We start from the raw sequence: 12,709 nt of genomic DNA, 5'->3' as shown, positions 1-12,709 counted from the left end.
GCCTAGACAGTAAGAAGGGAAACTGGGCCGACGAACTTCCCTCCGTCTTATGGTCCTACTGGACAACCGAGCAAAGCGCCACGGGGGAAACCCCCTTTCGCCTAACATACGGGGTCGACGCGGTAATACCAGTCGAAATCGGCAAACCAAGCCCCCGACTACTACTCGCGGGCATGAGCGAAGCGGTCGAGAAAGACCTGATCGAGGAAACAAGGGAGATGGCTCACCTAACAGAAACGGCGCTGAAACAAAGAATAGCCCTGCGTTACAACGCAAAAGTCCTCAAACGAGACTTCGAAGAAAGGGACCTCGTCCTGCGACGCAACGACATCGGCGTCCCGACCCCAGGGGAAGGCAAGCTGGCGGTAAATTGGGAAGGTCCCTACAGGGTAAGGGAGGTACTCGGCAAGGGCGCTTACAAACTCGAAAAACTTGACGGCAAGGAAATACCCAGAACATGGAACGCAGGTAACCTAAAGAGGTTCTACTCCTGACCCACCGGCTCACCGACCAGGGAGCCTAGCCAGATAGTTAGTATTTGCCCCATCCACATGTTAATTCATCTTGTTTACTTACTTTGTCAAATACTTACCCAACTGACGAGTAATTTTCACTTGTTCAAATTTTTTACTTGTTAAAACTTTCTTACTTCATATCTGTTCCTCGTGACCAAAACCTAAAACGGCACCCCGGGACTGATCACCCCGGGAGCCAGACGGCTCATAGGCCTCAACCAATTCGACGACTACGCGACCGAATCGGTCCGAACTGCTACCAAATGCGAAAACGGCAAGACGGGCACAAGAAATAAGCCCGTCTAGAATAAACGGTAACACGATAACGGCAACACGACAAAATAATGAAACAAGCAGAAATCATAGCAATCAAACGACGATAACTTATAAAGCGTCAAAATATGGAACGGACAAGTAAAATTGTTCAAGGCAAACAAAACGACAAAGTATCAACAGGTTGTTCAACAAATGCATTACAAAATATCCTAAGTTACGAGACTTCACTTCCTCGGCATATCAACAATTTTCCCGTCCTGGATAGTCTTGAAAACACCAATTGACGACGTCTCGAAATCAGGAGCAGCAATCTTCAGCTGAGCCTTCAGGGCATCTTCGGTCATCAAGATGGCATTCTTCCCTTGCTCCTTGGCCACCTTAAGCTTCTTCTTAAGATCAACGGCCTCTGCCTTAGCGGCCTTCACCTCCGAGACGGCCTGCTCCCGCTCCTTTTCCAAAGCGACAACCCGACCCTGAGCGGCGTTCAGTTGACCTTCCAATGTCATCTCACGCTCAAGAAGCCGGGCCACGGTCTCATCGGACGCCTTCAGCCTCTCCGCAACAAACGACGACTTCTCCTCAGCAGCATTAAGCTTTCCCCCCATCTCGGACAGCTGACCCTGGAGGAGTTCAACTTGAGCCTTAACGTCATTGTTCGCCTTGACAGAAGACTCAAGCTTCCTCCGAAGCGCCTCCATACCGGATAACTCAAACTCGGCCTTCCGAGCTATCACGGCCCCACGAAGCAAGGTGCGATACATCCACCTCGCCTGCCCGGACAGCTCGGTTGCATGAAAATGCTCTTCTGTCCCGGGTATCAGTTGGGAGTCAATGAACTTGGAAGCATCAAAATTCCTCTCCATTACGGTAAGGGCCCCTTCCGGGCTGGAAGACATCTTTCGCTTCTTGGGAGTGTGGATAAGCTCCACGTCACTATCCGGATGAGGGGTGAGAGTCACGTGCCCGTCAGCGCCCCCTTCCTCTTGGACAGGAGAAGCCTGACCCCCTGCGGCCTGTTTTCCCGACGTTTCGGTTTCCCGGACAGGAGAAGCCTGACCCTCCTTCTCCCCTGAAGGACCCTCCGACTTGCCGGCGTCCTTCTCTTCGGCATTCTCGTCATCACTTACCTCAAAAAAGGTCTTCATCAGATTCTCAAGACCGGTTACGGTGGCAGACATTTCCACTACAACAAACAACAAGCACGATTAGTCGTTAGATCGGAAAGAGAAAAAACAATGACAAACATAGGCAAACAAAGAAAACAACTCACGAATATAGCTCCTAGCGGCCTCCCGTTCACCCATAAGAAGATGGGGGTTCACGGGGTTCTTTTCAAAGATAGCAAGAAGGACGTTCGCTATCTGCTTATCTACAGCCGACAACCTTTTGTACGACACTTTAACAAAGGGATTCGACCCCGCGCCAAAGCTCCAGTAAGTCTGGATAAGGCGCTCCCCCTCTAACGACAACCAGAAGGGGTGGCGGCCCTTGACGGGATGAACCTTGAAATACTTGTCCTTAAAACCATGGTAGGAATCCTCGAAAAGGCTAAAAATCTTCCTACCCTGGGCAGCACGGAAAGAAAGAAACCCTTTTCTTGCCTTCCCCTGTTTGGAAGGGTTGGTAAGGTTGAAATAAAAGAGAAAAACGTCCACCGACGCCGGTAGCTCCAAGTACTCGCAGACCATCTCGAAGCAACGGATCGAAGCCCAGCTGTTCGGATGAAGTTGGGACGGGGGGACGGATATCCGGTTCAGCAGCGCCATTTGAAACTCGGAGAACGGTATCCGAACACCAACTTGCGTGAACATGGACTTATAAAACCAGATCCAATCGGGGACGCGGGGGGAATGAAAATTGAGCTCATATATACGCTCATGAGGAAGCGGGACAATGGCCTCGTAGTTGGCCTCCTCGTCAGTACCCCCACACAAGTAGCCGGCTTGCCGGAACTCCGTCAATTCCCCCAAATCCATCTGGTTGGGTGAACTCCTTATATCGTCAGTCACCCAAGCATACGGGTCGTAAGCCGCAGCAGATCCGGAAGACCGGGAGACAACGCGAGGCATACCTACAGCGGGGTACCACTCTGTTAGTCTATGAGGTCGGGAGCCCGAAAAAACTCAGAAACTACACCTTTTCAACTCAATCATGACCAGATACGGCTAAAAACTACGCCTACCAAACCACCCAAAAAAGCCTATCCTGGAATAGTACCCCTTCCCTAACTCACCTATCCCAGCACTGAAGAAACCTCTCAACAAAAATAAACCAGCCATGCAACAAATGCAAACAGCAATCACACAACAGCAGAACATAACACAGATACCAGAAGAAAGAAACCAGAAGATTACCTGGAACGATGAAGAAAATCTGGGCTGAAAGCTGAAGCAAGAAGAAGTTTGCGCAGGAAACTTTGGATGTTAGGGAGAAAAGAAGTTGGAAATGATAAGAGTGGGAGGTGGATAGGGAGAAAACTGTTTAAAAACCACCCCCAAAAGCGCGAAAGGAAGCAGGGGCAAGATAGTCTTTGCGCACGGGTTTTTTCAAATCATTATGAGCATTAAATGCCTAGCGCGGAGAACGAAACGGCAAACAGATGCCACAGCAGATCAAGAGACACGCGCGCAAGAGACGCGTCCCTCCCACGATCAGCCGACCCGACGACAACGCACAAGTGTAAACATCACGCGCCACCAATGGCCCCCACGGCCATCGCTGACGCGTCGGGGGCACTGTTACGGCCTGGCCCAAACTCACGCGGGTCAACCCGACCCGAGTTCTCGCCGGTCCAGTAATGCGCCCTCCACCCGACCCGGACACGCGTCCCGTACGGCTTGCACACAGCCGAAGGACAGCGCCTTTGAGGGTATGGGCCTGACCATTGAAGGGGCCCACTACTGACATGTATATAAGGGGGAGACTGGCTCTCCCCCCAAGGTACGTCACATTCACACACCATTTCCTCTCCGCCTGCACATATTCTGACAAGGGCGTCGGAGTGTCTTTGCAGGTGGCACCCCCCTCTCCATCCGAAGTGCTCGGGACCTCGCTCACCCGGAACCAGGAAACCACGACCAGACGAGCATCTCCACCATCCGAAGCGTTGACCTCAGGGTCCTAACCCGAACCGTCCGGTACCCGACCTACCGAACAACTTTGAATTAAGAAAAAATCATATATATATATATATATAAGCGCATCATTTAATTCAATAGGTAGAGACAAAAAAAAATTTCAATTCAAGTACGGTTGATTTTGATGTGAAATAAAACAAGATAGTAAAAAGCAATAGATACCCAAAATCTTTTTAAGCTTTTGGTGACTTATTTTAGTACTTGTTTTAAGATTTTTTTATTTATAAATGAAATAATTTTTTATTTATCAATATGTATAAGTTTTAAATTTTTTACGAATTTAAAACTTAATATATTTTTTGGATGCAGTGTATATAAGATAAAATATATACGTATCTCGAATATACTCCATTCGAAATATGAAAAAATTTAAACATATTATTGGTCTCAAATGCATTTGAAATCTGACTTATTTATAAAATAAAGCACATTTTAGATGTAGATAGATTTGAACCAAAAAAAGGAACATGTTAGCGAGAGATGAATACTACTGCACATATACCCATACTTTTTTTTTCTTTTTCTTTTTTCTTTGTCTAAGCAAGTACCCAGCGACTTATTTATTTATTATATGTTATATTGTTTGAATATTTTGTCAAGTCTCACAAAACAAGTCTACTTTTTATCGTTTTTTTTTCTTTTTGAATATATGCTAGAAAATAAAAATACATACAATAATTTAAAATAAACATATAAAAATAACAGGGTAAATTAATAGATAAATTGATTGAAAATTAATATTATATATAGATGTCCTAAATTAAATTGTGTTATATACTTGTCTTGTTTATAACTCTATAAAAATTGAACTAATTAAATTCAATTTACACTAAATACATATAAATCGAACAAATTTTGATTCGATTTACTACTTATGTAGTTATGTATTCTATATCAACTTTAAAACATAAATGTCAATAAGAAAAATATCCTCTATTTAGATTCTAATAAAATATCAAAAAAACAAAACGAATAAAAATAAAAATTAATATACGGTTTCTAAAAATATATTAAAAATCATCTTTTGACTCATTAGCATCTAAATAATCATTATCAGAACTTTTGATGTTAAAAAAGTTATTATAAAGTATAATTCTTCAAAGTAGTATAGAAATTAAAACTTAAATTTTTTAACAATTAAATAATAATTTACTGATATAGTATTTTAATTAATTTTTAAATTACATGTTATATAAATATAACTAGTCATTCTATATTATATAACTATTTATATAGTTTACCCAAAATAACAAATTCATTGTAAATTATATCTTTATATTTTTTAATCTAATAAGAAAGATAAAAATGAAATAAAAAATCAAGTAAATTCTTTTTACACATAAAATTTTGAATCAAAGAAAATAGTTCTTAGTAATAATTTTTAAATTTTATTAAAAATTTATTTATTTTATGTTCTAAAAAAACATGTTAAAATTATAAATTAAAAAAATATTTAAAAATATAAAAAATTTAAATTTTTAATATATTTATTTAAAATTTATTAAAAAATTAACACCTTCCACTAATTTTATCATATGCCCTAAATTTTTTTATTAGAAGCCAGCGTAATCATAATTATACATTGAGAATAGTTATTGATCACTTAAAACTATAGTTTTTATTTAGAGGAGTGCTAGGTAGCCAAAGAATAATTACAATATAAAAATATTACGTAAAAATTTTCATTCTCTTAATAAGCAAGTGATATACACCTCCTTATCACTTATTCTCCTTATCACCTACCATTTTGCTACATGTTTGAAGTCATTAATATTCTTTCCAAAATCAATTTCAGTTTCTCCCAAATCAAATCACTAACATCTCTCAATCACATTATTATCCATTAAAATGCAATAATTCTCTGCAAAAATTATAGAAGTTAAATTAAAAAATTTTAACAACTTCTACTATATAATTTATATTTTACATATAGACTATTAAAAAATAAAAATAAAATATAAAATATAAACAAAAATTAAAAAATAAATTTTTAAAAATAATTATGAACTCGTCATATTAAAACCAATAAATAAGCATACATACGAATATTAAATAAAAATATTAAAATAATTAAAATCATGACCTATTAGTATACATATGAGATAATTTGAAGAATACAATAAGACGTAAAGTTTAAAATTTGATAATATTGATTATAAAAATTTATTAATTATAGACATCATATGTATGAAATTATGAAAATTATGAGTACAAAATTATGGATGTTATTAATATGAAATTATGGATGTTATGTGTATGAATTTATGAATGTTATGAGTAAATTTATCAATTGAATAAATTAATTTAAGAATTTGACATTTTTTAAATTCAATTATGATAAAATTTAAAAAACATCTGTGTTAATTTTATAGTTACTTAAGCAATAACTAAAAAATGAGATGTGTATGGATGTAATATCTAATAAGCATAAATTTAATTTTTAGATGTTAGTTGTATGTAATTATGGATGTTATGTATATAAACGTATGAATGTTATGTGTATGAACTTAGTTAGTACAATATAATTATAAATGCATATAAAAACACAAAAAAAAATTAATCAGTTTATTACCATACCTCATCAAAACTAGTGGAGTTTTTCATATTCTCGAAAATTGATTGACTGACAACAACCTCGTTGAGTGAGTCCATCTGTTGTATATTCAAATTCTTCAGCACTTTCTACCATAGGTACCGTGTCAAGGTAGAATTCAAATGACATACTATTTGTAATGACAAAGATGATTTCTTGTAAAATTCCTTAACCTATTCTAATTGTGTTTGCAATGGTATTAGAGTTGTGAATTTTGAATGAAAATAATTGAATTAACAGAAACAAAATCATATTAGGGTAGCTTTCAGATTTTGTATCTCTCCATTAAATGATGATAAATGACTTAACAAAAACAGAAAATTAATTACAATAATAATAATAATAATAATAATAATAATAATAATAATAATAATAATAATAATAAAGCGTTTATGATAACAATCAAGTACAATTATTGAATTTATGTGATATTATCGTATCTCTATTAGGCGAAGGAGTAGAGCAAGAATCAATTACAATGATAAATCATAACCGTTATTAATTATTATTATTAATCTTTATTATATTTTTAAATATAAAAATTAAATTATAAAAGGGAATATTAAGTATTGATTACAAGAATGCCTAATAGTAAGGAATATGATATTATAATTAATATCATTAATAAATGGAGTTGATAAGAATATGATAAGTGAAATGATAAGAGAGTGGGCTAAAAAATAAAACTGTTATTAAATGATGTAAATGAAGTATATTATAGAAGTTTTGGCTAATTATGGCTGAAACTTTTTGGTTACCAAACGTTTTCCTTTATTTATTAGTAAAATAATTTCTATTTATTAATCTCACACTCTCTTCCCTATCTATTTAACGTAGCACCAAAAAAATCAAAATGCGCGATGTTAACCTTAACCAACCAGGGGATAGAATGGAATTGGTGATTGATCAAAGCTTTATCGTCGACCATAGGACAACGCCTTCTTATAACGACTCCTTGCTTACTTCCACAGGACCTGCTATGGAAGACATTAATCTTCATGATGTGAATATTGGTGAAAACGATTCAGATCTTGAAGATCGTGGGTACAAGGATGAGGGTGATAACTCAAAAGATGAAAATCCTTCGATCTGTGTTCGGTGATCAAACTTACCCAAGCGGAATTTGAGGAATGGTGTAAATCATAGCATGCTACTCTTATTGTTAAAGTTATGGGGAAAAGAGTCAACTTTGACTACATGAAACAATGTCCAAACAGAGAGTGGGCTAAAAAAGGTAAGATCAATGTTATCGATATGGATCGTGACTATTTTCTTGTTCATTTTTTAGAAGAGGAGTGTAAGATCTTGAATTCTTAGAAATTAAATAATAAGTCATTTATGATTTATTATATTTATTCAAAATGAATTTTCAGAGATTTTTATATTAAATTGGGTGTTTTCTTATTTATAATTTAAAGTTTTAGTAATTAAAAAATAATGAGAATTTTATGTATTTTAATTTGAATATTAAGCTTTTGAATCTTATTTTATAAAAGAAGGAGAATTAATTCACTACATCAGAACCGCCGCTTAGCAGTGGTTTACATGAGAATTAGCGTCGGTTTTTAACCGCCGCAAAATGAATTACCAGCGGTTCAAAAACCATTGCAGTATAGGGCGTGGACATTAGATTTCGCAGCGGTTTCGTTAAACCGCTGGCACAACTACTGGAAAACCACTTGAATGGCGTCGATTGATTTAAACCGCCGCTATTTGGCCAACAGAAAATTCGACCGCATTTTCTAGCGGTTTTGAACCGCTGCTGTTCTTTTGACCGTTGTGTTTTTTAAAATGTATTCTGCAGCGGTTCCAAACCTCCGCTATCTGATTTTCTAAAAAATTTAAATTTATCTTCGGCCATTTGATAACCGCCGCTATTGTTCCGTCTAAATGGCCGCAAAATGACTGTATTTTGCACCGGCAATCAACGCTCTTTTAATTACTTATTATTAATTTTTTTTGTTATTTTTTGATTTTTTTCTGATATTAGAAAACTTAATTATCTTGTAACTGAATGAATAAGTTGATGGGAACGAATATTGGCAAAACTAATAAAATTATTCATTAATCCAAATATCAATAAAGTGTATTCCTTACTAAGAGTTGCATAATCAACAATTAAAAAAGTGCATATTTAACTTAAAGAATAAATTTTAAATCCTTAATTCTACTCTCTACTCTGTCCTTCCCATGAATTCATCCATACAGCCACGTCTGGTGGCAGCTCCCCACCTTACCGTTGAACTAGACACATCAGAGCACTCCCCATTGCCTGCCTTTTCGTCTTCTCGGTTGCTACTTCATTGTCCATTGTCTTTTTTAATTTCTCAGCCGCCAGCTCTGCTTGTAGTTCAAGCAACACCCTTTGGGTCTCCTCCCTTTGAGTTCTAATGCTCGATTGAGGTGAATTCGTACCGAACACTTGACTAGTAGTCGGTCCGATTCCCATGCTACACACTCTACCTAGGTGCTCCTTTCCAAGAGTTTGAGCAAGTGAATCATTCTGAGACAACAGTCTAGATGATTCATCATGTTGCTCAATCTCCGCAATTCTTTCCTACACAGTTAGATAAGCGAACATAAGCATTTATTAGCTAATTGCTAACCGAACAAACTTTGAACATAATTTTAATAAACAAAACCTATGAGAAACAACATAGCGTTTGTCAACACATTACTTACACCAATAGCCCGAGCTGTATCATGGATATAGGATCCATTAGATCATTTGTGCGTTAAGACAAACAACCCCCCTACTAACTAGATGCTCCTGTCGTTCCGACTGCAATAACATAGCTTAAATAGTGAATAGGTATACGTAGAAAGGGTTCAAAATGTAAGTGAATCTTAAATTACCTCTTCTTCTCCGAGCCTTGCCAAGCTTTTCGATCCGCCAGTATGAGTGTATAACTGCTTTGATCGATTCTCAGCATTTTTTCTACACTTCTCCTGTTATGCCATCAAAAGTAGGAGCTACTAGACACTATTTCTGACTAACTCAATGTGACATAAATAGAATTTTGAAAGTATGAAATAAAAATAAATTACCTTTGTTTCTTCACTATTGCGATAATCAAGGAACCATCTCCAATGATCCGAAGTAATTCCCGGTGGACGCCCTTTAATATTTTGTTCAAGAGTCAGATATGATTTGTAAAAGTAATGATACAAATGGTTCCTCATGTCCTTTCAAGCCCTTCCTAGCATTTTTAATATTGTACGCTTGATAATTCCTCCACTATCTTCTTCAAAATGGAACAATTCCTGCAAGAGTAGAATTAAATTGTTGGTAGGAGTCGAATTAAGATTCCAAGACTGTACAAAAATATAACGATTTACCTCTACACATTCATTATATATCTTGTCCCTAGAGCCAACCTTTCTCCAGTCCTTCTCGTAAATTGGGAATTTGGTGTAGTCAGATCCTAGCATTCCGACAACGCCGCTTAGTATACCAGCTTCATTTCCAACTGGTTGCAGTCTATCGTTGAACCAGAGTACGATCTTTCTACAATTAGGTGGCTTCATAGCCTCTCTCACACTTAAATGAAGTTGCTTGATTGTCCCATCAGACTCTGTTTATCATAGTTAGTCTGTGTGAGTAACCACTGTGGCCAAGATGCAATGAAATCATAAAAAAATTACTCATAAAAATACATGGGATAAATTCTTGTATACCAATTATTTTAACATCTTAAAATTCGGTGGTCTAGTGTCTCTTGTGCTTCAGAGCCTCTGATGCAGCAAACAGGTTGTCAACGTGTTGCTCAATAGAATCTACCTCATTTTTCTCTGGGTCTAAGTCTTCATCAGGTGGTTCCAAGTGTTGAGCACCATTCGTGCATGTTTGTGGAGCAGGCGGTGGTTCGGTACGGGGTGGTCGAAAGGGGCATAAAGATGAGGTCGGGGCGGCACCAGTACCACCAGAAGGGGGAATTAGGCCATCCACTTGGGGCACGAATGAAGCTGCAGCAGATCCTGTTTGAATTTGCTGACATACTGAGTCTAACTTTGATTTCTTCGTGAAATGACCTATCCAGGACATCTTAATAAACTTGGTACTACCAACAGTATCACTTAATACTATTATCAAAATGTAAAAAATAAACAAAAATTCAAAAGCATTAAATATAAGCAAATATTTAGACACGTATAGCAAAAATATCTCAAATTATAACTTGTAAAAGAAATAGTAATAGGCTTAAAATTTTTAATTGGAAGCAATATGCCTTTTCAATAGCTTTGTCATGCGTATAATTTTTTGAACAAACAGGTTCAATATAAATTAATAATAAATTGGGGTTCAAATAAGCAACTATATATGCTAGGACATATATAAAACATATAGAACATGATAAAATTACCATAAGCAACTATATATTCCTTTCACATTCGAATGTACATGTAAAGGCATGAGTTACAACTTTGTTGCATAAGCACCATACATGCATTACCAAAATTCAAATCAAAATCCAAGACATGATATAAAATATATATATATATATATATATATATGCAAGTTAATAAATCCAAACTTTCATGTTCTGCCAGAGTATTAATTATCTTTTGAAACCTAAATCAATAGAATTTAATTATCTTTTGAAACTAAATCAAGCAAACAATAATGATTATGATCAATATACTCCCCCCTACTTCATCACTTTCTCATAAACAACTTTATACATAGTAGGAGTAATACATTCCTCAAATTAAGCACATACCCTGTTTACATTTGAGAATGATCAATATATGTTAAGTCTCTAAGCCTTCATATAATAATGTCTATACTTAGTCAACAAGTCAATTACTAGCTATGAAAATAAACAAATTTAGGTACACTGAAAAAATCATGAACATTGAATTCTTTAATTCACTGTGAAATCTTAATTTGAAATCAATTAAAAAAAATGCGTGCTTATTCTTTCAATTATTTAAACTACTCAGTATTAATTTCTTAAACTCGTGCGTTATTTAATGACTTGAGATACGAATGTATAAATAAACTCCTCTCCTTGACCTATATTCACATATCATATCAGTTTATAATTTTCTTTTTTCTACCTACATTAAAGAGGAAATTTAGAAATGGATTGACTTTGTAAATATTTTGAGAAAAAGGAGAATGGTGTTTACTTTTTTTTGCCCTTCTCATAGTTAAAGCTATCACAAAACCAACTAAAATAAAGAGGGTAAAGACTTGTAAATTCAAAATTCTGGAAAATGGAAAGCCATAGACAAATTTCCCAGCATAGTTACAGCCATAACAGTTAAAGCTATGAACTGACTATAGTTAGGAGGAAAACAGGACAACGAGAAACAACAATTCTCAGCAGAAAATATTACATAAATATACCGCTAAATTACAAAAAATACAATTTCCATCAGCACACAACAATTGTGGATATTTTAATAAGATAACCTTCTTGCTAACAATAATCAAATAGCTACTAAAATGCAAGGAACAAAAAACACCACTAAATATGGCAAAGCAAAGTTAAACCAAAATATTGGAATACCAGATATGTTAAACAAGTGCAGTATGGCAACAATACTTTCTTGAAGTTGATTTTTTTAATTAGTGTTTTCAAAATAAAATCACAGTAACAAAGGGAAGAACTTGATCATGGAGACACAAAACTAATTCTATAAATAAGGGTTAAGTAACATGCGATTCTCAATGGGCAAATTAGCAACCACACAAAGTCAACTATTAGTGCTTACCGGCAGTGGGAGGAAGGTTATCGACACTGATGCTTCTCACGATGCAGCTGCTTGATGGGTGGACACGGCAGGATGACGCTGATGGATTCTGGCTTTGCGACGTCGACGTCTACTCCAACTTGATGAAATCCGAAGACTGCTTGGAGGAAGATATTCGGTCCAACAGCAACGGGCGGAAGTGCGTCTCGTGGGAGGCTTTAGTGGTGAAAGAAATTAGGATTAGGTTAGTGGCGGAGTTTATGTGTTTTGAATATTTAAAGACTGAGTTCCTTTCTCTCCTGATGATGGTAACAATAACGGGCTTCACTCAGCAGTGTAAATAAGCCACAAAGAATAATAATAAACAATTTATCATGTTTATATGCGTCAGCCTAATAAAAAATTATGATATATTTTATTGCTAACAATATTAATAGAATTATTCAAAAAATCATAAATTTAATTGGGGGTTAAAAGAATGTGAATAA

General features: G+C 36.1%; 1 protein-coding gene across 1 annotated transcript; it reads right to left on the bottom strand.

Annotated features, from left to right (window-relative positions):
• Positions 1–8,754: 8,754 nt before the first annotated feature.
• Positions 8,755–10,049, bottom strand: LOC112757249 (uncharacterized). Its single transcript, XM_025805849.1, has 4 exons — positions 9,743–10,049; positions 9,570–9,640; positions 9,378–9,470; positions 8,755–9,078 (listed from the first exon to the last, which is right to left on the bottom strand). The coding sequence occupies exons 1-4, from the start codon at positions 10,047–10,049 to the stop codon at positions 8,755–8,757; spliced, it is 795 nt and encodes a 264-aa protein (XP_025661634.1).
• Between the last annotated feature and the right edge of the window lie 2,660 nt (positions 10,050–12,709).

Source organism: Arachis hypogaea, chromosome 16, assembly GCF_003086295.3.
Source record: "Arachis hypogaea cultivar Tifrunner chromosome 16, arahy.Tifrunner.gnm2.J5K5, whole genome shotgun sequence".
Taxonomy (NCBI): domain Eukaryota; kingdom Viridiplantae; phylum Streptophyta; class Magnoliopsida; order Fabales; family Fabaceae; genus Arachis; species Arachis hypogaea.
Note: the sequence above shows the minus strand (reverse complement) of the source record. Positions and strands in the feature narration are given on the sequence as shown.